Source organism: Mucor mucedo, assembly GCF_025094135.1.
Source record: "Mucor mucedo strain NRRL 3635 chromosome Unknown EV154scaffold_76, whole genome shotgun sequence".
NCBI classification, from domain to species: domain Eukaryota; kingdom Fungi; phylum Mucoromycota; class Mucoromycetes; order Mucorales; family Mucoraceae; genus Mucor; species Mucor mucedo.
Genome location: NW_026252360.1, coordinates 105,481 through 131,777, shown reverse-complemented (window position 1 = coordinate 131,777; position 26,297 = coordinate 105,481). Strand labels below are relative to the sequence as shown.

Here is a 26,297-nt window from a genome sequence, read left to right as displayed (position 1 = left end):
AGCACTTTGTATGGCATAAAATATTTTACTCGCCACAAGGTTTCACCCTGTGAGAAAACTCCAGGCAATATGATGATCCACGGCTATATTTTATGAGAGTATACATGCTTGATGCGACAATTTTTATAATACTTACGATACTCTCGACGCTTTCAAGTGCTGTTTTAGAATTCTTGTAAGTGGCATTAAGCTTTATTATGTATATGATACACTATGCATGCTCAAAATTTATAATATAGGAGCGACATGAAAATTGCTTTTAATGATTGAAGAGACATCTCTCATCCCGAATGCAAAACATGAAGCTTTGTGCAACCACAAGCGGAAATGTCAGCAAAAATATCGTTTGTGGCATTGCTTAATATAGTTCTGTGAACAGTTTTTCAGAGACTTTTTGATACGATACAAAACAATTAGAATGATACTTGCATAGGTCACAACCTTATCTTGAAACGAACTCTTCCAAACATATACCCATAAAATGGCGGTGATTTAAAGAAATAAAAAAACTAAAGCAAAAAAGTTGTGAGCCACGTTCAACAAGCAGTAAGGTTTCTTTTATTGTTCATCGCATCAGGCGTGCGAAATATTTCCCAAAAAAACAAATTATGTCATATCATCATTTAAACTGTCACTTGTAACAGCTTAGATAAGGTGACATTAAAAATGAGGGTAGGGGGTACACATATTACCCGACGGGATATACTTTATTTTCTTAATTTACACAATTAAATAAAATGCCAATGTTACAATTTCATCTTTTTTAAAGGTCCACAAGAAAAATAAAAAGAGAGAGATTTTGTACATGGTTGTCATGATTTCTCTGTTTACACAGCTTAAGAATTCTATTCTTTGTTTCAGAGTGATACTAGCTTTATTTTTTCTATTGTGACAAATGAGGCAATCAGAAAAAAAAAAAAAAACGTGTACACAATAAAAAAAGCTTAGCCCTTTTTTTGTATTCCTACACAAAAAACTCTGTGCTTTTCACTAGTCTCAAGAAAGTTTGGTCTCGGACCTCCAAGTCCGTTTTAAAGCGAAAGGTTAGCCTCGTATGATTTTATGTATCGCGATTCACCAAAGAAGTTCAAACTTTTTTTTTAAAAAAAAGGAAGAGTTACACAAATGTATCACCCCACACAAAAAAAAAAAAAAAAAAAAAAAAAAAAAAAACGTTTTATTAATGCTAAATTGGGATGTTTTTTTTTTTGGTTGTTGCTTCTATTTCAATAAGGTTGATTCTCATCAAACATGATACTACTTGGATCTGGTCCATTCGGTTGGAAATGATGATCACTGGGATAAAATCCTTGACTTAAAAACGAGAGTAATTCTTCGGTGGATTTATCATTGAATTCAGACCCTAACAACACTTTTAGCCCCAACCGAATTTAAGAGAAAATAAACACACATCCATAAAAAATAAAAATACTTACCGTGATGATGCTGCTGCTGCTGCATTTGTTGCTGTTGTTGTTGTTGCTGTAGCATATAATCTAACGTGGGATCTGTCCATTCCATATCATTTGGTGAATCCTGGTAATCATCAAACGGATTATGATCGTCATCCCGATCTGGCGTAGCTAATGCAGAAGAAGCAAAAGGTGCATATGATTTCTTAAAGTTGAATCCTCTCATCACACGTGGTGTTGTAGCCGCCGCCGCCGCTGCTGCTGCTGCTGCTGCTGCCTCTTCTTGACCATTACGGTTCATCATCATCATACTAGAATCCAAACTCCCCGTAGGCACAGACGACGAATACATGACGGGTGCTTGCCCCGGTGATGAACTTGTTGCTGCTCGAGGCGCATACGGCGCAAAACGTCGTGACTGTTGCGTTGTCATGGGTGGTGATCCAATATGCATATCAGCAATAGACCGATTTAAGGATCCGATCCCCGTATTACTATTATTCGGCGAGCTGGATAAAAACATCATTGTATCCGGTAATGAAGACGCCACCGCATGATTCTCCAGAACTGGTGAAGCCAAGACGGGGCTGGCATTCGTTTTTTCGGCCACAGTGGGTTGAATCGCATACCTGTTGGAAATAGGAATCCCATGGGCTCGAGCATGTAAAATCATGTCCTTTTCTTCCTGTAATCTCTGTAAAAGTATCGCTTTTTTACCCGTAGCCGGTTTACCTCGCTGTCTCAACATTTCCTTTAATTCAGACACCGTGATATCCTCAAAATCCACCTTCACAAGCTGATCATCTAATCTCTTTTGTCGCTGTTCTAAATCAAATGGCTGAGAAGCGTTGGCTCGTTGTACTCGTTGAATTTGAATAGGCATCGTACGAGACGGGAAAGAAGAAGCCGCTGCTACAGCAGCAGCCGCTGCAGCTGCTGCTGCAGTGGTGGTGGTGTGATGTGAACTACTAGTGTTATTGGTGTCAATCGATGGTGGTATGTTCATATTGGTGGTAGGTGATTTCGTACTATGGCCCGTACCCGTAGCCACTTTCATCTTATTGTTTAATCGCATGGTGGTGGGTTCTAAAGAGAGTTTGCGTCGACTAGTGGTTTCATTTGAGAGTTCATGGGTTGTGATGGGTACTGAAGTACCAGCCACCGACTCTTGTTTACTCGTAGATGGTTTCTTTGCATAATTTATTCTAAACCTTGCTTGTAATTCATTAAAACGACGTTGATGATCAATTGCATTTGAAGGTAAAGAAGAAGGAGAGGAAATGGGTATAGGTTTTGATTTTCCAGTATTCATACTATTATTATTATTATTGCTATTGTTGTTGTTGTTGTTGTTAGTGGTGGTGGTGGATTTTAACTTTTGTTGACTTGTGATCATCGGTTCTACTTGCGGCGGTGGTGGTGCTTCCTTATTGAACATCGCGGATAAGTTGGAACGCAAAGGTGGTGGTGTTGATGCTGGTTGTGCTGGTGGCTCAGAGAGATCTTTAGCTTTTTGTTGCTGATCTAATAAATATTGCTGCTGTCGGAGAAAGTTAGGATCGGATAGTAGGATGGCAGCTTGAGGATCTTGGAGATAAGATTTTCCTTCATCAAAAAAGTTGAAACTGCTTCCTCCTCCATTATGGTTGATATTATAGTCTTGCAGCTGCATCAAGAAATCTTGAGGTCCACTAGAAGAAGGTGAAGGAGACGTCTCGAAGGGTTGTGTGGGTAGGCTGTGACTGTAATCAAAGTTTAAAAAGGGATTGTTGTTATCGTTCATGTTGTTTAAATCTTCAAACGATTGTCCAAATAACTGATTGGAATCAAAATTGATGTTGTTGCCATCGTCCATTTCATTATTATGATTATAATAATACATTTTTCTTTGCCTGTGTCTATGTTCTATCTCTTTCTCTAAATATAAGCAGGGGGTTCAAAAAAAAAAGTTTTTCTAATTTTTACAGTAAAAAGAGTGTTTATAAAAAAAAAACAGAGCTATTTTAGTTTTGTTCATAAGCAATTGTTTTACAAGTCACTTTTAAAGTTTGAGATGATTTTTACGACCAATTAAATTCGATGTTAAGGGGAGCACGAATTGACATGTCTAAGCTGAGATCCATCTAATGATACAGTTTTCACTCTTTACATTTAGACAATGATAGTTTTTTTTAAGTCGAAATACAATGGAGATTCAAACATAAAATGAAATCAGTTTTCAGATATGTTTAGAAAAGGTTGTTTGATTTACCTGAAGTTATTCTTACGTTGTCACTAATGACGGTGTATCAACCACATTGGAGGTTGCAAGAGTGATCATATTTTTCGATGCTAAGATGCCTCAGTTCCAGAAGATAAATTGCTGTTGTTGCAGTTAAATATCTGAGGGATTTTGTGACCAACAAACTTCGGATTCTCCAATTTCTTTAAATGACAGCCACAAAAGAAAGTGCTTTGTTATAAATACTTGTGCAAAATGAATATCTATTTATTTCACCTTGAAAGTATTATATTCGTCGATATCAAGCAGTAACAATGCACTCAAATTTTGACGGAACTTTAGCTGTCTGTACAAATTATCGACTACTCCATGCCTTAGACTTTTATATCCGTCATGCGACTTATTTTTCAACCCATCTCTAAATATTACCATTGACATTTTGCTTTTATCCCCTTCCTATTAGGATTGACAGTACATACATTGACTAAATTACTGTTTGAAATCTTCGCTATTAAAGTTCTTCAAGGTCAGAGTGGCATTATCCAAAGATAAAACAAGGGTTTTTTTCCCGCAAAAAGAGACTTTGTACATATAGCCATCAGTATAAAAGATGTTCAAAATCATCACGCCTTTCTCATGCAATGACTGTAATTTAGCCGGACTGCTCGTGTTAGAAATAAAAAAGTTGCGTATTGTTCAAAAAAGATATTGCAAGCTTACCTTTTTACTGTCAATTTTCTAAAATCAAAGCATCTAAAAAAAGGCCTTTGTCTGAAAGCAAAAGATTTCTCCTCTTGTACTTAGCGAATTCCCATTCCAAAAATCCCATGTAGGTTTTGATTATCAATTTTGATAAATCGCCATTTTAATAAGCTTATGGATTAAACTAAACATCGTCGGTGGTTGGAATTGTTTCTCTTTATCTTTATGCGTATTTGAGCTTTTATTCTTTATTGACGATTTCTTCTTTTTAGGCCTCATCCGTGACTGATTTGAGCGCTCACTTTGTTGCAATAAATTGGACTGGTATGGTATAGTCAATGGTACTTATATCACTGCTGTTGATTGATAGTTCGCTTCAATTTCTGATTCGTATTTTGACAATATATGCCTAAAAACTGGAATTATATCGAAAGGGGTCTTATACAATGTCGCTTTCGTGGTAGCCGCTGGTGATAACCGATTTTTGATTTCTACAATCAGCGGGTTCAGAAATGTTCGAATTCTGTATTGCGTTTCTTAATCCACAGAGATCCCAATGTTTTCCGACAAAGTTGATGGTTGCATGTTAAACAATTTTTCTAATATATGACCGTAAACGATAGATTTGATACAAGGGATTTGCAAGTCCTATGTATAGTTCGTACCAACCTTTGTAGATACATATAAACAAAAATCTTTTACCTAAAATTCAGTACGGATCATGTATATTTTAAGTAGTTACTCACAATGTTCTCAAAATTTTCATATAAAAGTTGTTGCAGCACATTCCAACATTTTCATACGCGGAAGCTAATATATACTTGATATATTTTCATTTATAAGTCGACATAAAGAATACCAAAAGTTTTCTTGGGAAAACTCGTCCGACAATTCAGCTGGGTATTTGAGAATATGGTAGTTTACAAAGAGCTGTTGTTACAAATCAAGTAGTTACTTCTGATTCGATAAAAAAATAAAAAAAGTATATATATAAAACAATAAACGATAGGTACGATTATAATTCCCTAATACTTTATTCAACTAAAGTTTTAACTCTGGAATAATGGGTCTATTTATACTCTTTTGAAAGCCGACTGTGATTAGAATTGCTAGTCCATATAAATTTGTCTTGACTGTTGAATTCTACCGGAGAAATTTTGATGGCACGACTTGGGAAATGTCTACGTATTTTTTTTCAAACGTATTTTTTAGAATCACGTGAAGGGTCTACACGTCAATTGACATGCCATATATAGGAGGATCGATTTCTTTTTTCTATAAAATCTGTTTCACTGTCATTACAAGCTACTACAGGAACGCAGATATACAACTACCAAGTTTTGATTTGCTTGGGGGGTTTTTGCCAATGTTTCTATTCTAAGTAAAGGCCCAAACGTTATGGATGATGAAACAATCAATTAAATCATCCTGACATAAGCTTGTTTATCAGCCTACAAATAAAGCTGGTTAGAACACTTTATTCCTCTTCTTTTCTTTTCCCTTAACATATTTTTTTCTATCTTGTGAAAGTAACCAATATCGTAAAAAGGTTAGTTAGTAATTGACTCTTGTTTCTTTGAAAAAGACGCTAAATTGAAAAAAAAGATATATCGCGATATTGCAGCTGTGGCTAGTCTTTGCTATAGGAGGGCGACCTCCCAAGCAGGGATCTTGAGTTTTTTTTTTTTTTTTTTTTTTTTTTTTTTTTTTTTGGAACTCACAGGCTGTGAATAACAGTAGTTTTCACTGTGAATGGTGGTGCTCATACTGGCCTGCTGGTCTTAGCCATTTCTGTAAGTGGTATAAAAAAAATACGCTTGAAAAAAATACGGAGGTCTAAACAATTCCCACGACTTGATCACATATTTTTGAAGTGAAAAAAAAGCCTACATGTCTGATATATCAAAAGGTATTTTTTTTAAAAAAACTTAATCTTACTGCTATGATAACTAAAAAATATCCACCTCGTAGCAATAGACACTTATATATCTGATCATAAGACTCCTTCTCTGGCAGCCTTTGTCTTGGATCACGAAAGTCTTGTTTCCACATAGATTGGACAAAATTACTGACGCCAAGGCTAATCTTGAGAGAAAAATGAAGACTGCATACTTTGCCAAGCATCCCAAGAGAAAACGAGGTCCAGGCTTAAAGGTGAATCTTGAAAAACTGTGGTCAACTTCTAAGCTAGATGATTCAGTCATAATCGAAGGAAATAAAACTTTAGAAGCATCTATCAAGGCTAGTGGACGAAAGGCTAGAAAACGATTAGAGGTATTTATTGAATAAGACTCACTTACAGTCCGGTTTATGTTAATATTTTCTTCTAATAGAATAAAAATGCCACAAAAGAGATTGAAAGTGAACAATCCAGTGAAGCAGAAAGCTCTTGTAAGAGTGATGAAGAAGAAGAAACAGTGGACGACATTGCATATACACTCAATCATGAAGATGCCACTGAATTCGAGCAAGCCTTATTTTCTACTACTGACTCACCACATATACTGAAGAATGGTCACAACTTTAGCAAAAGTTTCAAGAGATTTCAGTTAAAATCATATCAGGAAACAAAGTCCTCTGGTTTATTTATCAACGCCAATATTCATGAAATATTGTAAGTAGGCTTTATGTATATCATTCATTAGTACAGATTCTGAATGGCACCAATTTAGATCTTTTTATCACGCCAAAAGACGAGTATGATCAAGCAATGCCGAATGTAATTGGACTCGGTAATATTCAAGAGTTTTACACGGAACTTTTAAATAAATATTGACCCAGATGTAATGGTGGAAAAGAATCTATTTAATGAGTTAACCAACATCTTCAGAGTGAGCATCTAATAACGACGTCTGACTTACTTTGACAGCTTACGTCCTTTTTTTAGAGCGTAAATGAAAACTCTGATCGCAAAGCACTTAAAGTAAATTTACATAATTGATACGAAACTACCGAGATGGAGCTCTCGGTGTTGGCGTACCTGTCTGTGGTGGTATCGGTGAAGCTCTGTGTGGTGGAATCGGTGAATTTTTCGGTGTCGGTGAAGCTCTCGGTTTTATGAAAGCTCTTGTGTATGTGCATGGCGCAACAAGATATTCAAAAAAGAAAGACTTTCTGATATCTGGTGTCCTTGACGCTGACTCTTGTGAAGGTTAAAGATTAGATTTCAAGATAATTGATATATCGATTAACCTGTAAGTACAACATACACGACCCAATAAAATATTTCTGTTTGGAATTCTAACTTGTAATACATAATATAAACAAGTTACCTGGCAATACTCTCATAAACGAAGTGGCTAAAGAATTCGAATTAATAACTAATTATCTTGATACGGTCCTCAGCCTTATATTTTATGATCCCCAAAAGAAACTGATGTACATATGGTAGGTGCAAACGAAAAGATCGTGTGATCATAATGCCTAAAAATATATATGCCAACAACTTTTCTGTAACCAGGCTAAATAAAGCAACTGAGTCTTCGGGCTATAGATATCCTGATGGCGGCAGTTGCATTGTCAGTCAAAGACAAATTTCTTGTTCTACTGGCCTCTATGAAGTGAAAGCAGATTATATGAAAAGCAATGCTGTTGGTACACATCAAGATTTACTCAGGTTATGCATATTCGACAAGGATACTATTGGCAATGAAGATGTGGAGAATGTTGTCTTATTGCAAGCAGTTGGTAAATTTAGTATTTGTTACTCGTTACTGCAAAATATATTTACATGTAGATTTTCAGGATATAGGACACCGTGTGATTGTATATCTGTACCAACAACATGATGGAGGTTTTTATTCTGCCTTTGAAGCTGATAGTATTGAAGTTCCCAGATCTATCCTTGAGCTACCTTGTTTCATAATGAAGCTGGATGATATTAAACGCTTGATCAACCTTTATGAGCTCTTCTGTGCTACGAAGAAGGACAGGTCAAATGTTTTCAAGCTCGAATTGCCCTCACCAAACATTTATGAAATGAACACAATCATCAATACCCGCAAATCTAAGAAGGTAAAGACTTCTTTAGAATTTTAATTATCTTTCTTCTTTCTTCCATCACTTTTTACCCTATGTACACAAACACATACATTTGTATAAACGGCCGAGCAGCCAGAATATTATGTGCATCTTAAAAAACGCTTTTTTTTTGCAAATTTAATTTGTAAAATAAAAAAGTTTACCGTATTACCAATGCTTTTGTTGACTGTCAGCGATCATTTTCTATTCTATTTATGCCCTATTAAGTCTTGACACTTAAAAAATGTGGTCTCATCGGTGTGGGATAACGAGGACTTATTTGCAGGTCCCTCATTTGAGAATCAGCCACAGGTCCCCAGCTATTTTGGGATGTCAGCCAAATAAGGCCTATGGGATAAATAAAAAATGCAATTTTAATTCTTTCATTTGACATTCATCTCGCTAGTTATAATATTTCGCTACCTCAATGATCCGAATGGTGTAAACTTGCCCAAGAAGAATCTTAATAAGGTACATCGATTTACCATTTATGATAATTACTTGTATAAAAAAGTGGGTGATCGTTTTGTGAAGATACCTTATCTTACAGAACGTCAAGATATATTGAAATAGTCACACGATGGTCATGATCACTTTGGATAACATAGCACTTGGTCAATCACATACCGTTTTTACTGGTGGCCGGGAGCTTATGAAAATATGCGTGCCTATTTGAAATATTGATTTGAATGTCAAGTCTGTGATACCATACCTATTCAATCCAGTTCTTTTAATGGTAAATCTGTGGAGGTACTCAAACTATTCGAACAGTTTAGTATTAATTTTGTTGGTCCCTTTCCCGAAAGTACATCTGGTATTCGGTATATCTTGGTCTGTGTTGAAATGTTCTCTCGTTGACCTATTGTTATTCTTACTAAAAAAGTAGATGCCGTAACTGCTGCTCGGTTCCTTTATGATAACATATTTTGCACCTTTGGACCAATAACCAAAACTTTAAAAGACAATGTATCACATTTCCGTGATGAGCTAGTCAACAACCTCATCAAGCTCGTCAAATCTAAACATTTACTAAAAGTCCTTATTATCCTCAGCGTTATGGAATGTGTGAAAAGATGAACGGATTTATCACGAAATCTCTAAGAAAATTAGCTTTGTGTTACCCAAGGAAATGGGATCGCCATATCTCTACAATATTGTATTCTTACCGTATCCGAGCTCATCAAGTTCTAGGAATCTCGCTTTTTAAATTGTTGTATGTTATTAATGCAGGTACTTATGATCAAGATCCAATTGTAAAGTTTGGTAGAACCTTAGGTTTGGAGCGATTGATGTATATTCAAGATGTGCGTGATGATCTAACTGATAAATTTTTGGACGACTATCCAGTCAATAACAATACGCCTCGCTTTTCTGTTCGAGATCTGGTACTTAAGCGTGATTTTGTAAAGAAGAACTCCCTTCAAGGCCACTATTTACAAGGCGGTCATTGCCTATCCTTATCAAATATTTTAGCTATGCGATCTCAGTACAAGAATAATACAGAAAAATAGAAAAAATGTAGTCCATCTGAAGCCCTATTCCTTCAAATAACTTTTTTGGTCTTTTCTAGTCTTTTATTTTCTTCTGTTTCCATTTCTCTCTCTAGTTTATTGATGATCTTGTCATATTTTTACTTTTCTATGTAAAATGGTTTACTTGCGGGAGAGTGAAGGGGTTGAAACAAGTCCACTTCCTAATCAAGCAATTTCCTTTTTATAATCACCTGCAACTTTTAACTATTATTTTTGACACTTTTCTTTATTATTGATTTTTCAATGCGCACATCTTACAAATCAAGTTTCCACTTGCATCACCTTGCCACATTCCTACCATAAGCATATTTAATAAAATACTCAAAAAAATTGTCTTTTTTTGTTTCTTTTTTATATGGTTTTACCTGGTACACGAGAGGATAAGGCTCTACTACACCGACAGCATTGGAAATGATGGATGTGATAATCATGACCCAAAGCACTAGCAGATGGACCATCAATGGAGCTATGACATTGATGGCATATTTTAGATGACCCAGTGGATCCAGCAGCCGTTACTTTTGACTCTATCTTGGAAGTATTACTGGCATAACTACTGATTTCTGGTCTTTTCACCGCCACCTTGGGAGATATTCTACTTGCAGTTGTGCTGGAAGTTGCACTGGGGTAGGTATTAATCTCTGGTCTTTTATGGCTGTTCCACTCGGGTGTTCGGGCTGTTTTAGAGCTAGTGTTTATTTCTTGTCTTTTTGGCTCTTCTTGTTTTGACGAAAAATCAGGTTTTCTGGCAATGGAGGGTTTTGGTTTGATAGGAGGTGGGTTTCTTTCCTGTTGCTGTTGTCGAGGCAGCTGTTGAGTCTTTGATTCGAATGGGGTTGAAGGTTGTTGTCGAGGATGATGATAGTGTTCTTCGCAATAAGGTTTATTATCTCTTACTAAAAATGTACCGTTCGTAAATGGTTTTTTGCAATCCTTTATAAAATTAAAGTTGTTAATATATGTAACCTTCTCTTTCTAGTTATTGGATCACTTACAAAGCAGTTAAAGCATGATTTATGCCACTCCTGTCCCAGAGCATTGATATATTCACCCGAAATATACTGAGAGCATCCACTACACTTTTTACCACACATTTTCATATAATCTTCTTGGCAATAGGGTTTACCTTCATGCACCATAAATGCACTATGATCTCCAAAAGGTTTTTGACAGGCCGTGCAACCAAAATGACCCTCATGATAATGTTTACCTAAAGCACTTATGGCGCTCTGCTAGAAACAACCGAATGAATACATTTTGTTAAAAAAAAAAAAAGGGTGAGAGTTAAATAAAAAGCTTACATTTTCTATGGGCTCATGGCAGAAATCACAATGCAAACTAAACAAAGTCTTATAATCCTTTCCACAATACGGTTGACCGTCCTTTTCAAAATACTGCTCGTTTTCTAGCGTCTTTCGACAGGTTGTACATTTGAAGCAGTGGCTATGCCATATTTTATCCATGGCAGAAACAACTGATCCATCAATCGCTTTTTTACAAGCAGGGCATTCTAATCCAGCATAAATAGGGTTTAGTGTTCTCACCAACGAATCTCGACTATTTGGTTTGGGAGGACGAGGGCTACTGGGGACAGCAGGTGGTGGTGTAGAAGGGGAACTGGTGAAAGGCGGAAGTGGAGGAGTGGGTGGCTTTTGCTGGGCAGGAGGCGCAGGAGGTACAGGAGGACTATATGTTTGCTTCTTTTGATGTTGCTGTTGCTGTTGCTGTTGCTGTTGCTGTTGTTGTTGCTGTTGTTGTTGCTGTTGTTGTTGCTGTTGTTGTTGTCGTTGCTGACGTCTTTGGGCATACAATCTCGGGTTTAATGAGGCTTCAAAAGCATCTGGCTCGGTCGATGAAAAAGATGGTTTGGTTGGCAGCATGGGTTTTGGTGTTTCAGGAAACGCGGGTGTCATGGTATTTGTAGCGTTCACAACAGTACCTGTGGCATCACGTAAGCGCTTCATTCTATCCTGAATGGTGCCATAAGATACTTCATTCTCTTCATCTTCCTGTTGTGGTTGAACAGACATGTTTTGCATTGGGTAGACGAGTTCGCTCTTGATTTGGCTGTACTCTGATTTTTTTTCTTTGTTACTCGAAGGCAAACCATTGAGGTAGTTCTCTGTAGACATTGGTCAATTAGTAAATCGCTTTAACAGAAGAGAAAAAAAAGATTATTTGTTTGTTTACCCAGTTGATCTTTGGTCATGTAAGACATACTGGCTATGTAACGCTCTCTTTTTTATTTATCCCGAGGCAATAAAAAAGAAGACTTGACTTCGGCAATGCGAGATTGGAATAAAAAGGTAAAGTTTGGGTCGGATATTCAAAAACCGAATAACAATATCGTGCCTTTTTTGGACAATCAAACACTTTCTTACAATTTACGATATTTTAGAACTGTTTGCAAATGGAATTCTGATTAATGAACGGTGGCAGTATTTGGGACTGTTTTATAATTTATGAAGATTGCTGGATCAATTAACTCGCGTATATGAGAATTAGAGCACTATTCCTAACAAGAAAATAACCTTTTATTTCAGAAAATCCATCTAATGATATATCCGCAATATCACTAAAAAATTGAAGGTGATGATCACCTGCGGTACCTGTAAAATGAGATTATTAGAACTTTCCTCCTTGCCATTTAAATATTTACTTAAGCCCAATTCAATAAAAATAACAGCCGAGAGATCATTAAAAGTAATGCATGAGACCCTTCTAGCTAAGGGTCCTGGATTGATGACTTGTATACACTAATAAAAGACATTACAATAATATCTGACAAAGGACTTTATATTAATTGGCCCAGTTTCTTTAAAATTAGAAAGATCATTACACACTTTTTTCATCTCAATCTCGTTTAAATCCGTGAAAACTATTGCTTCTTACGGGTGTTACAGTACAACTTGTCAGGACCTGTGTTAAACTCCGCATATGGTTGTACACAAACGAACACACTAATTGTCCTACTTCTGGGTAGCAAGTATGCATTTCAACGCATTAGTTGTGTATTATAACATTGTACACCAATGTATAAATGGCCAAATCCAGAGGGAGTTTTTATAATTGATGGTGAATAGTAAATATGTGTCTATGAGTCTTTTCAATTTAGCTGTAGGTGCTCATGTGGCTTTATTCCTGGGCCGAAGGATTGTTGCTGTAGGATATTCTTATTTTATTGCTCTTCACAGATATGAGCTGAATTTCTAAATCTCAACAAAAACCATGAATGTTTACAATAAAGAACGCACATGAAAAGAAGGGCGGCATGAGGATAGTGTTGTCATGTGTATCTCATCATTGATCAAGATAATCTGTATACATCAACATTGTTTTATGAATGCTGTATGCCAGTTCAATGTGCAAAGAATAAATAGGATCATCGAATTGATTGGTTTACAGCAAATACACCGGAGTTTGCGCAGCTTTTTGAATGAATAGGGGTTTCCAAAAATTTTCACGCCTTTTTTTTTATCAACAACGAAAAAAACAAATATGCATTCCAAACTTGTAGAAGACACAACTAAACAGAACATTATTGAAGAGGTGTGTGTGAGTGAGTGAATGTGGTGTGCGTGTGTGTGTGTGTGTGTGTATGTGTGTATGTGTGTATGTGTGTGTATGTGTGTGCGTGTGTGTCCATGTGTGGTTACTGACTTTTAGACCGATCCATAGGTAGTGCGATTCGATACGAGTCTGGAAGGGAAAGTTTGGCAATGTCCTTTCTGCCATGAGAAGAATGCACCATATCAACTCAATGTACCTCCAAGTACACAGGTAGATAATTGGAAGCAAACAAAACTTTTGATTAAGAGTCATATAGAATTACATAAAAAAGATGTGTTGAGTCAAATGGCTAGAAGAGGTCATGACGGGCAGTATGAAAAGGTTAGCGAAAAGAAGAGAGAGAGATAGAGAGGGAGAGAGTTTGAGAGAAACTGTAATAATTTATTTATGTGAAAAATTAATAGGCGAGGGCTGATAGTTGTAAAAGAGTCCGATTATGGATAACAGGTACCATTAATGACCGTAAGTTATACGAAGAAGATCCACTTTAAACAGGTACTAGATTATTTCTTAATATCTCCACTTCTGGCCAAACCTAAAACCATTTATTATTACCAATTTTATTTATTAGATAAAAAAAGAGATCGACAAAGACAAACCCCGTACTTAGATAAACACACACACACACACACACAATTTTCTTTTTTTTTCATACACACACACAAACACACACATACACACACACACACACACTCACACACAAAAAAATAATATTACCTTTGCAAATACTCTCCCTTTAATTAAACCCATCGCTACTGGTCCATACGATCTTGAATCAGTTGAATTGCTTAAATTATCTCCTCCTACCCAAACATGGCCCTTTGGTACACTGATATATTTTCGTTCTTCTAATGTTGGATCCTCACATATATTATCACCAGGCTTATCATATATAGCGAAAAAAAAAATGTAAATAAAATCAAGCTCTATTCCCCTCCCTCCCCCCAATATAGTAATTACCATGCCAATCACTCGTTTCAATACAGATCTCCCGGGTTTGGCAGGAGATATACAGACAACTACGTCTCCAATTTCTAATTCTCGGAAATGATGTGATACATGTTCAACAGCCACTACACCCGACATACTAAAGTTGGGTAACATGGAAGGTCCAACACACTTTGTAAAAAAAAAAAATCATTGTTTTAGTCCAATAATAAAAAAAGGAAAAATACCTGTTATTTATTTAACTTACCCATGTCACTTCTGCAACATATTGATTAAAAGCATGAGCAAAGCAAGTAAACTGAACTGCAAATTTCGTGACGCGAAGTAACTTGGGAAAAAAACCCATGTCATGTATAAAATAAAATAAAAAAGAGAGAGAGAAGGAGAGGGGCCGTTGTTGTATATATTTTATGCGTACAGCTTTTTTTTTGTGAGGTATACGTGACTGCAAAAAAAGGGGAGCTTTTACAAAAATATAAAAAAAGAGGTGCCCTGTCATTTTCTTCTTTTCTTTCTTGTTGTTGTCATAATACACATGTTTGGATTAAGACGTACACAGATACGTGGACTCTGTTCTACAGCGATACGATGTGCCAAAGCACCTAACCCTTACACCAACACCATTCTTTTACCAAAGACCAATTTTCCTTTAAGAGCAGACGCAGCGAAACGTGAACATTTATTCCGAGACCGTTGTACAAAAGATCTTTACCCTTGGCAGGTAGGTCTTATCAGTATATACCAAAGATGTCATCTTTCTAATCAAAACTATCCTTGCTAGCTGAAAAACAATCCAAAGGATTCATTTATTCTTCATGATGGCCCTCCTTATGCAAACGGAAACGTGCATTCTGGTAAGGGAATACAATAACAATATCTTTTGATTATTAAGCTCATCTTTTGTAAATAGGCCATGCCATGAACAAAATATTAAAAGATATCATCAACAGATATAAAGTCCTGCAAGGTCACAAAGTTTTGTTAGTATACCATTAATCAACATGTAACCTGTTCAATTCTTAAAATCTATGCTCTTTCTTTTAGCTATCGTCCTGGATGGGACTGTCATGGATTGCCGATCGAATTAAAAGCACTGGAACAAATCAGAGTGAGCCCTAACTTACTATACACACACACACGACGATAAAAGGTCTAATAGAGTCATTAGAGAAACGGCGATGACTTATCACCTGTGGATATCCGAAAGATCGCTAAAGCAAAAGCCTTATCCGAAGTTGAGAAACAAATGACAGCATTTAAAGGATGGGGTGTGATGGGCGATTGGGACAAGCCTTATTTGACCCTGAACAGCGGCTATGAAATTCGTCAGTTACGTGTCTTGACCGACATGATTAAGAATGGACATATCTATCGTCAATTGAAACCCGTATATTGGTCCCCTTCTTCCAAATCAGCTTTAGCCGAATCAGAATTAGAATACAACGAAGCACATGTATCTCAATCCATTCATGTTCGTTTCCCAGTCACCAAATTATCCAGCGATTTAAACACCAAATGGAGCAAATACAAGGATATTCATGCATTGATTTGGACTACCACACCTTGGACCATTCCTTCCAATAAAGCCATTTCCGTTCATCCCGATTTATCTTATTCTTTAATCAAGGTCGATTCACATAACTATATTGTTGCCACAGATCGTGTTCAGCCTTTAACACAAGAATTAAATAAGGACGTCGAAATCTTGGAGGAGGTGTCCGGCAAGGACCTTTTAGGTTGTGAATATCAACACCCTCTCAATCAGCAAATCAATCCCATCATTGGTGGTGATCATGTGACTGCAGAATCAGGTACAGGTCTTGTTCATACCGCTCCTGGACACGGTATGGAGGATTACGAAGTATGTTTGGCTCATCACATCGCTCCATTTAGTCCTGTGGATGATGCAGGAAGATTCACTTGGGAAGCAGGAGATCAATTAGAGGGAAAGGAAGCATTTACGGATGGAACAACCACCGTCATTGATATGTTGGGTTCTCATATCATTTTACAACAAGCCTACACACACAAGTATCCCTACGATTGGCGTACAAAGAAACCTGTCATGCTCCGGTAAAAATTGCTTTTTTTCTTTCTTACACACTCATTTTATCTCATATATATTTTTCTTATAAAGTGCAACTGCTCAATGGTTTGCCAATGTCGAACATTTGCAGCAAAAAGCCGTGAATGCATTAAAAAAAGTTCGCATGATTCCCGAAGTCTGTAAGTTTTTAAATCACCGATGAAAAAAAAAGGATATTGAAAGGATAAAAATAGCCATCCGTCGTCTTGAACAATTCACGCTGTCTCGTAAAGAATGGTGTATTTCACGTCAAAGATCTTGGGGAGTACCCATTCCTGCTTTATACGATCAAGATGGAAATGCGTTATTAACAGAAAGCTCGGTGGAATACATTATCCAAATCTTGCAGGAACGTGGTACGGATGTATGGTGGGAGGAAAAGGACGATTCTGTCTTTGTCGCTCCTGAGTATCGAGACAAGGGTAAGACCTATACGCGAGGCTATGACACCATGGATGTCTGGTTTGATAGTGGGTCCTCTTGGACCATGTTAAAGAACATGGCAGATCGAGATAGCAGTAAACCGTTGGCCGATGTGTACCTTGAAGGAAGTGATCAACATCGCGGTTGGTTCCAATCTTCCTTGTTAACATCTATTGCAGTGACAGGTAAAGCACCTTATGGAACTTTAGTGACGCATGGATTTGCATTGGATGAAAAGGGACAGAAAATGTCTAAGAGTATTGGAAATACCTTGGATCCCGAATTGATCACGCACGGTGGAAAAGTAAAGTGTCGTATATATATATTAGTTTATTTTATAACTCATTACTTTTTTTTGTGTATAGGATAAGAAGAAGCATCCCGCCTATGGTAGTGATGTGCTGCGTTATTGGGTTGCCAACTGTGAATACACAAGAGATGTCACAATCGGACCTTCTATCATTGGTAACTTTAACAAAACAAAAAAGAAAAAAATAGAGAAAGAGAGAACGTTAATAATGTAAAAAAAAAAAAGGTATTGTATCCGAGAGTTTACGAAAGATCCGTACCACTGCAAGATTCTTGTTGGGTAACTTGCACGACTTCAATAGAGAAAACTATGTAGACTATGATAATTTACAAGAAGTGGATCAATATATGCTTCATGAATTGTATCATTATAATGATCGTGTTTCGCATGCCTATAGTGATTTTGCCTTCAACCGAGGTAAATAGTGAAGGAAAGCAAGAGGAAAAAAAAAAGACTAAAATGTTTTCACTAGTTGTGCAAAATATCCAGAATTTCACAAACACCACTTTATCGTCGTTTTATTTTGACACGATCAAGGACCGATTGTACAACGAGCCTGCTGGATCCGAATCCAGACGCATGGCACAAACCGTCCTGTACGAAGTATTAAAATCTTACACAACTTCCATTGCACCCTTTGTATGTCACACAGCCGAAGAAATTTATGAAAATTACAAGGCCATCACACCCAAGCCCGAATCTTCGGTTTTTAAGGCTGGTTGGTTAGATTCAGTAAGCGACTTTATTTTACTCTGTGGTCTGTTTAAAAAGTCTTTTAATTTTTTTTTTTTTTTTTTTTTTTGGATGCATGTAGAATGAACAATGGAAGAATGATGCGTTAAATGAAAAATGGTCCGTGCTTTTAAATTTAAAGAGTGAGATTAATCAAGTGTTGGAATCGGCCCGTCAAGAAAAGTAAGTTTTTTTATGTACAACAACTCCTTTAGGTTGCTAAACCCCAATCGGTAGGCGTATTCGTTCCTCGCAAGAAGCATCCGTGTCTTTGTATCTGGAAAGTGGATCAAAGACAAGCCAACTCGTCCAATCCATGCAAGGTAGACAATGATGATAGGGACTCGAAATAATGTTATTCACTTTTTTTCACATAGACTCAGAACTGGCGTCATTGTTCATGATTAGTAAGGTGAACATCATGCATGATCATCAGCCTATCCAAGGCGAATCTCAAAAGGATTCTACAATTCAAGGTAAGCGCAGAGTAATGTATATGGAAGCGTCTTCTTTAACTTACCCACCAAAAAAAAAAAAAAAAAAAAAAAAAAAGGCGATGATGTTAAAATCGTAGTGACAAAATCAGACCAATGTAAATGTCCTCGTTGTTGGAACTATCATTCTATAAGTGAGGATAGTTTATGTACAAGATGTTCTACTGTATTGCAGTAAAATTTTGTTATGTAATACCATATAATGCACTTGTTAAAGTGTATAATAAATCATTCTCTATTCGATGTAAAATGACGAAGTCTATCCGTACCTCTTAACCCCATGCTTCAATAGATTCATTGAGGTTCAATCATAACGAAGGAAAAGTAACACTATCGAAGCATATTATGGCATCAAGCTACAAATTTTTGAATGCTATTGCAGCCTAGCAAAGATGCAAAATCAAAGCATTTGGGTTAAAATATTCCATAATAGAGAGGCGTCGCAATCGATCGTAGTTAGATAGAACGGCTTACTTAAATGAAAAGAGATGGAAAATAATTGTAAGTATCTGCAAGCCAAGTATGCATCATTAGAGAAGTGCTCACGCTAAGCAGAAACTAGTTTGACATATGCTAATCAATTGGAGTACAAGGCATTTGAGAAAGAGCAATGCCTTTGCCATATTGTTATGAGTGACATCAGAGTTGATGCCTTAAACGCAAGCCTCCGCATATTCTTCAAAGCTTGTATCTACACCAGTATTCAAGCAGGTATATACTGGATATTCTTCTGCTTGTATAAATATGCAACAATATCAGCCAGAGCGTTTATTTACTTTTGCCTCTTTCTTACACACCGCAGCCTTTCTTTTTCCAAGTGTTGAGAAGACTGGACAAAAACTCCGCAAAGTTAAAAAGAAAAAGCATCCTGCCAAGTTTGGCTTGTTCAATTTCTACTTTTTCTTTATTGTTTTTATTAATCAATACAATTATTCACCTGCCATTGTTAAAATGGTGTCAGCATAATTAGGATGTTTATTCGCAAGACTATTGTTAACCTTCGTGATGCCACACAACCAACGTAATAATTTATCAGCGTGTAAACAGGCACAGATTTACCTTATTTTTACGTGCAATTGGAGCTCAAAGTAAGCCTGGGTTATTGATAACTAGAGTAATGCCAGTTTCATTTTTTTATAGATAGTAAATTGTACTTACTTACCACGGTTTATTATATTTAGTCTTCGCTGCTAAAGGGGGTGCGGATTCTGATCAAGCCGAAAACGTCAATGACAAGAAACGTGGCGTTGACGGCTCGGTCCAAACAACCGAAGAAAGTGTAGGGGACGATGACGAAGATGGTCCAGAAGAAGGTATTTTCAAAAGTACTGCTAATTTCGTTTTTACTGACTTTTTATAATAGACTCTTCTGTCAACTTCAGCCATAATAAATATGTTTCAACCAGGCCTATTACCTTTTGACTTTTTATCCTACCCATTCTTGCTTTACAACAAGTTCTTGGCCGAGAAAGCCTTTAAAACATTGATGGCGTTCAACTTTGCTTGGAAAACCACTAAACACCTATGTCATCTTCTTATACATTCCGAAACATTAATACTTCAAGAGGGCCTCATAATATGAAGAGTTACATCAACTATGCGCCCTGTCATGCAATACTCATTTATTATTGCCGATGAAAAATTACCTCGCTTGAGAACATAGTCTTCAGTTAAAACTTGGATTGGACGTTTTGTAATCGCACGTCAAATAAATTCTGATATTTGGAGGAATCTAACAGCTGTTACTGTCATATCTGGATTGAAATAAACTCTATAACCTTCTCGAGGGCTTATCAGGTCTCTCTAAAAGTAATCCAAAGGTCATGTAACTCAATAACCATCGTCAAATATTTCCACTTTGCGTCTAGCCTCTTGGAACATCCCCTTCAAGGCTCTGCTAATCTCTCAAACGTGTATCAAGGCTATGTCATCTCAACTCAGTCTATAGTGCAAAGGCTTTAGGACAGCTGTCCTACTTCTGATATTTATTATTCACGTTACAGTATAAGCTAGTGGTCTAGCGTGGCTAGACACGTCGAGGGTTTGTAGCTGTATTCACGATAGATTTGTGTTCCTGGGCTAGGGAGGCTAACAATCCGTTAGTGTAGTCAAAGATCGTCTAGTGGTAGCCTCCACATAGTTACGACTTTAATATTCCTTGCGAATGGGGAATACCCTGTGAACTGGGGTTATGTTTTTGAGTAATTTTTAGAGCAGCTTGTCCTTTTATCCTTTGGTTCTTTGCTGGTGGTTTCTTTAATTAACCCTTTTCCATACCAAACCAAACTTTTACCATCTTTCACTTTTTATTTCAATAAATATTTTTACCTTATTTTTATTAGTTCATTTGGCTTCTTAAAATGATCCGCAAGAATAAACAATTTTTCAGATGATACCTTCAGGCGGTGTTCCGTCATGAAGAAGATTTTTTTATCAATAAAGTTTGAAAGCGTTTCTAGAACAAACATATTCCAGAGTAGCGAGCTACTTCTGGGTTTATTCAGCAAAAAAGTATTATGGTCACGTCACCAAATCTACTCTTGTAACTAATTTTTCCGTCAACCACTGCCTAAGGCTCGCCGGTCTCCTGAAATTGTCGGGTAGCGTCTACAGAAGCAGGTTCGCCAATAGATCGTACTGACATTCCCAAACTTCTGGTTCCAAATACGCGTACAATGTTGGAATTTCATCTCTTTTTGAAAGCTAATTTTTTTCGGCTATGTATGAATAAAAAGCAGTGATTTACACCCTAAAATAAATCAGCGATCAAAAATTGAAAAATATCGCAAACAAATTCGAGCGGAAATAACGATCTTTTTTTAAAAAATATCGCGATTGGCGATATCGATCAAATTTTCTAAAATATCGTTATTGGCAATATCGATCAAATTTTCCAAAATATCGTTATTGGCAATATCGATCAAGCTTTCTAAAATATCGTTATTGGCAATATCGATCAAATCTTCCAAAATATCGTTGGATGGGGTAAAAAAAATGGGGTAATCGATAATCGATATAATATTACTTTTACACCCATGCTAAATCAGTATGCAAGCTTGAAATTGATACGTTTATATATATATTGGGAAAAACAAAATTTTATTTATGAAAAAAACTTAATAACGTCAAATCTGATCATGATGGACCTCTTCAAATATGGAAAATGACCAGTGAAATAAGACCAGAGACAGATATAATGAGAGGAACTACGATAGTGACCATACGAAGACCTCAGACGAATAGCAGTATCACTTACCTGCATAAAGATGGTTTATGTTAATAAGAGAATAAATTATCGTGTTTAGCAATGTGAACCTTTACAAAACCGTGGGATGTACGAGCCTCAAATGAATAGTAATATCAATCAGCTTTAAAAAATTGGGTTAACTTATTAATAAACAAGTATACCAATATCAAGTTATTTAACTTTCCACAAGTAATGAATGTATTGATTCCTTTACCTATAAAAATGCGCCAATAGATATAAGAAAGTAGTTAGAGTTCCTTACCGAGCAAAGAGCATTGGTGTGATCCTATTAGAAAGTTGTAACACGTTTATTATTAGTCACATAACTAAATCTAAATTAATTTAAAAATGATTATGATGAATCAAATACCATTAACTATTCGCATATACATACATTAACCTGTAAGAAAAAGAAAAGTGGAAAAAGAATAAGAATAAAAAGGTTTAAAAAACAAAGTTTGTTTAAATAAGAAAAAAAAAAATTCAGACTCAATTCCTTTTTTTTTGGCAACGCCGTACGGGTTGATTATTTCCTACAGCAACTGATTCATCAGTCTTGTAAATGACAGATTCAAGGCACTCTCCTATTTTTTTTTTTTTTTTTTTTTTTTTTTTTTTGCAAATCTAAATTCATGTATGCTCACGTAAAGTAATTTGGATGTATCGGCCTGTTGAAAACTGGTACGTGTGTAAACGCTTGTTCTTTTTTGACTTTACATATCAAGAAAGTACTCCAGGCTCGAACTTCGTTTTTGGTGAAGTAATAAAGAATCATGACGTTTCCCCTTATTCAAAGGCCATCCCGCGCATGATGAGGCAGAGCAAAAAAAAAATTGTCGTCTTTGATGCAAAGGACCTTGTGTCTACTATTGGGTTGGTGAATGCCGACAGGTCTAACAACAAATATGTAATAAAAACTGGTAAGGCTTTCAAAGTCGATAAGAGTAGTATTACCGGCAGTGTTGGAAAATCATTAAAACCCACAATCACATGTCCCGTTTTCTTATTTTACTTACGTAATCTGAAGCTGTCTTTTTCTTACCCTGGCTATCATCCCCATAAACATTTTTTTTCTTTAAAAAATCACGTTTATTTATTAACATGCTATTGCTACATCTATTTATTTATGTATAGGTTGTTTTTATAGAGATTTGAAAATTTGGCTTTGCGATCAGCGATCAAAAAATCAAAAATATCGATCAAAAAAAACATTTTGATCGCTGATTTATTTAAGGGTGGAAGTCTGGTACTCACTATCACATTTATAAATTAATAACAACTGTCGCTTTTCTACATTTAAATCCGTACTAGCGCTATATCACCACCAAAAAGAAAATTTAATGCAGGGAAAAACAGCATCCTTTCCAAGCCTATGGTTACAAGCTATAACGACGAAGAAATATCTAAGCGGTGACATAAGTGTATCTTTAGTAGACATTGCTGTAAAATCTGGCTATAGACAAAATAAATCAATCGCTTTTTAAAGGGCATTGGCTATGGTTGAAACGTAGTTAAGCCAATGCTTCCTAAATCAGGTAATGCAATCTGTACCCATATTGGTCATACGAGAGTTTGATGATCTCTTGCTTTATCATGAGGAGTTGTATTTAGATCACCGTCACCATGATTTTAATGGATGCGGTTGATAACCTGAAGTTGACCTTCCGGGAGGTCATTTTCTCTTACGTTATTCAAGCCAAAGTATCCACCTCTTTTGTTTCAACTGGCTCCTGTTAATGCATTCATCCATCCATGCATGAAAAAAATAAAAATAAAAAAATAAAAAAATAAAAATTGAATTGAAGTGGATGGATGGATCGAATGCTCTACCATCATTAAATGCTACCAACAAAAACTTTTTTTTTTTAAAAAAAATATATATAGTAAAAAAGCTCTCTGCTTTTGGCACCGTTGCTACGGGGAAAAAAAACCATCACTGAATCCTTAGAAATAATGTTACACAGCACCCTTTTTTTCTCTCTCCCTCTTGCAAGTTGTACCACAGTAGTAGTAGATAAGGAGGAATGGTAAAACTTCGAAAACCGAGGAAATGTACATTTTTATAAAAACGTTTTCCTCCGCTTTTTATTTTTTTACCGCTAAATTACTCTATTTTTATCATTCTTGTTAAGACATTATATGAAGCAAGACATATATATAACAGGTTTATTGCATTCCTGTATTCCGATTACAAGATAATAAATCAAAAAAAAAATGACGAACAATCTTCAGCATAGTCCATCTACCAGCAGATGCCTGTCGGTCAGAATCCAACACATAGTGCGGCACAATAACATTAAACTGTCTTGCGACTTGTGGATATGTTATCAACCCAACTTGACTTATGATGTCGTTCACGTTTACAACAGCAAATTTGTGTGTTTGTATTGGTGCGATTATCTTTACCACTGGGATCGACTTGGCACGGGTCGAAGCCCCATGTTGGTTCATTACCTCCGGCAATGCCAAGAATTGCTTCTGTTTATTCAAAGGCTCGTGCATTAAGTAAAAAACAATGGAGTCAACAAGCCAACAATGATTCGTGGCATTTTGTAAACTGTTAAAAGAGGAGTGAGTTGGCACTTTACTTTTTACTACCGCATGATACTTACTTTTGATATTGACAGTAGAACTTGACGTAATGGTTTCCACGCAACACTACTTTTCTATACCGTCTGAAAATTTAAGTCACGTATACATTCGATCCCTTCCACATGCGTGCCGCCATTGTAATTGTAAAGTTGTCTGGTGTGAACTGTTTATCAGAAAACGTGTGTCGGTAGTATTTGTCGAAAGCGTTCATGATCACCTCTTATTCAACACCTTCTATCAACAAATTCGACGACAATAACTCGACTTGTCAAAAAGGCTCCCACAATTGACATCCTCCAGTATGGTCTGGGCTATCAACAAAGCCTTATTCACCATCATACGGTCTTAGGCTAATTATATTTAAGATGGACTCAATATCTATAACCCTTACAACACAAGCTCGAAGTACAATTTTTTCGATGGTATTACTAGCGTTTTTTTCCACTTTGTCTACTAGATCTAATCAGTTTAGAATATTTTCAATAGTAGGCCCCACGGATCTTGTAAAGTCAGCACGTAGAGGACCTTGTTGTGTGATCATGAACGGTATATGGGTTAAATTGTGTTGAACTTGTCGAAATATAGCACGCGATAGGTTCTTATGACCCATCTGTTCAACAAGAAATTCATACCTATCTTGAACACATCTGTAGAAAGTTAATTAAAGGGGGGTGAGTAACAAAATGTTATGCGAGGCCTCATTATTTCTTTTTTACTTACGTTTCCATTTTGATCAGAGTTTGCCGTTGGACCTCCCGTTTCAAGGTATGACCTAACCGTTTTACCAGCGAAAGGATTGCTTTTTGAGCTCTGGGTTGGAAGTTTTGGGACGATTAGTGTTGAACAACATTTAAAAGAAAGTCAAGCCAATCTACACCACGAGTCCCATCTGTTCTTGCTATCAAGTTATCGAAACTTGCCTAGAACAATTCTGGTATGTATTCTTTTGATTGTTCTATGACGTTGCCTGTTTCCATCTACTTATGCTTTGATATGAAGAAAAGATAGCCGGTTTTCCTCTGGATTTGATAAACATTTGTATAAACAAAGGCATTGCTTTTAGAAATATCTACCATGATAAAATCGTACACAAGCTTACCAAAACCTGTTGCTGTCTGTTTTTACGCATCCAATGCCAAAAATGATGAACCGGAAAAACAAAGAAGCTCGCTGAAGATGCTTGTCTGATATATGTTCGTACCTTGACATTTAAATATATGTATTACAACCATAGTAGGTAACTAATTAACTTTAACTTACAGGCCTGCCTTGCTGGAATTCTGATAAGGATTATGAAGATGATAAGCTATCGTCAAAGTACATTCCTCAATTATCTGGCGCTTGACCTTCAACCTCATAAATTTTGCAGGCGAACCGACTTGTATGAGATCCCACATGTGCGATATCGGCGGTAGCAGGAATGTCACCGGAAGCCAATACTAGGTGTACCTTTGCTCTGCAAATTTAATGCACGTTTTCTTGGACTAATATCTCACGAACCGATACCTCCTTCAATTCCGAAATAATAGGCATCAAAAACGAATCCAAATCCATTCGGTTATATGGATCTGACAAAATGGTTAGTTGAAGCAAGTATGCATCCAAATATTTATCAAGGATTAGTATTAATCTATGTTATTATTTTACAGGAATGCATAAATACGTAATAGAAGGGTTCCAAGTTCAAGATAATGGTGTGGACCATTGTATGAATTTTCATGTGTTTGTTGCGGTTATGGAAACCATCAGTACACAAAGCGATAGCAATGTCATCGTGGAGTGGTGAACTCATATGGATTGACAAAATCCTTGTAATCTTGACCATTGAAAAAATTACGAATCTTACCTTCACTTGTTTCCCTGTTCACTCTCTGCTGCATAAGATCGCTCGTTTTTGGGTTTGCAAGCACTTGTGAAAGCATGTCACTGACGGACATGATGGTGGTGGTTACTGCCTTTGCCGGATTATTCTGATTAATGTATCTGGATTCATTGCAATGTGGACATG

At 36.4% G+C, this 26,297-nt stretch overlaps 8 protein-coding genes across 8 annotated transcripts; 4 read left to right on the top strand and 4 right to left on the bottom strand.

The window, feature by feature from the left end:
• Nucleotides 1-1,150: 1,150 nt before the first annotated feature.
• Nucleotides 1,151-3,378, bottom strand: EV154DRAFT_515941 (uncharacterized protein). The gene is made up of 2 exons (XM_051602316.1): nt 1,437-3,378; nt 1,151-1,363 (listed from the first exon to the last, which is right to left on the bottom strand). Exons 1-2 carry the CDS (start codon nt 3,292-3,294, stop codon nt 1,227-1,229), a joined length of 1,995 nt encoding a protein of 664 aa, XP_051455444.1. The 5' UTR covers nt 3,295-3,378; the 3' UTR covers nt 1,151-1,226.
• A 1,302-nt stretch (nt 3,379-4,680) lies between these two features.
• On the bottom strand, nt 4,681-4,860 carry EV154DRAFT_424636 (uncharacterized protein; the record flags this gene model as incomplete). Its single annotated transcript, XM_051596203.1, has 1 exon — nt 4,681-4,860. A coding segment is annotated over one exon (180 nt), but the record flags the coding sequence as incomplete, so codon positions are not given.
• Nucleotides 4,861-6,432: 1,572 nt separating this feature from the next.
• EV154DRAFT_592739 (uncharacterized protein) lies at nt 6,433-7,491 on the top strand (the record flags this gene model as incomplete). Its single annotated transcript, XM_051606929.1, has 4 exons — nt 6,433-6,609; nt 6,669-6,915; nt 6,981-7,067; nt 7,292-7,491. 4 exons carry the CDS (start codon nt 6,433-6,435, stop codon nt 7,489-7,491), a joined length of 711 nt encoding a protein of 236 aa, XP_051455442.1.
• A 341-nt stretch (nt 7,492-7,832) lies between these two features.
• EV154DRAFT_386849 (uncharacterized protein) lies at nt 7,833-8,060 on the top strand (the record flags this gene model as incomplete). Its single annotated transcript, XM_051595052.1, has 1 exon — nt 7,833-8,060. A coding segment is annotated over one exon (228 nt), but the record flags the coding sequence as incomplete, so codon positions are not given.
• Nucleotides 8,061-9,416: 1,356 nt separating this feature from the next.
• On the top strand, nt 9,417-9,866 carry EV154DRAFT_483563 (uncharacterized protein; the record flags this gene model as incomplete). Its single annotated transcript, XM_051598584.1, has 1 exon — nt 9,417-9,866. The coding sequence occupies one exon, from the start codon at nt 9,417-9,419 to the stop codon at nt 9,864-9,866; it is 450 nt and encodes a 149-aa protein (XP_051455440.1).
• Nucleotides 9,867-10,116: 250 nt separating this feature from the next.
• Nucleotides 10,117-11,767, bottom strand: EV154DRAFT_424633 (uncharacterized protein; the record flags this gene model as incomplete). Its single annotated transcript, XM_051596202.1, has 5 exons — nt 10,117-10,181; nt 10,253-10,440; nt 10,618-10,820; nt 10,883-11,116; nt 11,189-11,767. 5 exons carry the CDS (start codon nt 11,765-11,767, stop codon nt 10,117-10,119), a joined length of 1,269 nt encoding a protein of 422 aa, XP_051455439.1.
• Nucleotides 11,768-13,811: 2,044 nt separating this feature from the next.
• EV154DRAFT_515927 (peptidase S24/S26A/S26B/S26C) lies at nt 13,812-14,788 on the bottom strand. Its single transcript, XM_051602315.1, has 4 exons — nt 14,653-14,788; nt 14,418-14,576; nt 14,175-14,339; nt 13,812-13,992 (listed from the first exon to the last, which is right to left on the bottom strand). The coding sequence occupies exons 1-4, from the start codon at nt 14,749-14,751 to the stop codon at nt 13,945-13,947; spliced, it is 471 nt and encodes a 156-aa protein (XP_051455438.1). The 5' UTR covers nt 14,752-14,788; the 3' UTR covers nt 13,812-13,944.
• Nucleotides 14,789-14,940: 152 nt separating this feature from the next.
• EV154DRAFT_565804 (tRNA synthetases class I-domain-containing protein) lies at nt 14,941-19,872 on the top strand (the record flags this gene model as incomplete). Its single annotated transcript, XM_051605920.1, has 15 exons — nt 14,941-15,126; nt 15,187-15,259; nt 15,316-15,385; nt 15,450-15,513; nt 15,574-16,478; nt 16,543-16,631; nt 16,686-17,218; nt 17,280-17,379; nt 17,450-17,641; nt 17,697-17,956; nt 18,039-18,139; nt 18,194-18,279; nt 18,334-18,432; nt 19,632-19,763; nt 19,814-19,872. 15 exons carry the CDS (start codon nt 14,941-14,943, stop codon nt 19,870-19,872), a joined length of 2,949 nt encoding a protein of 982 aa, XP_051455437.1.
• Nucleotides 19,873-26,297: the final 6,425 nt, after the last annotated feature.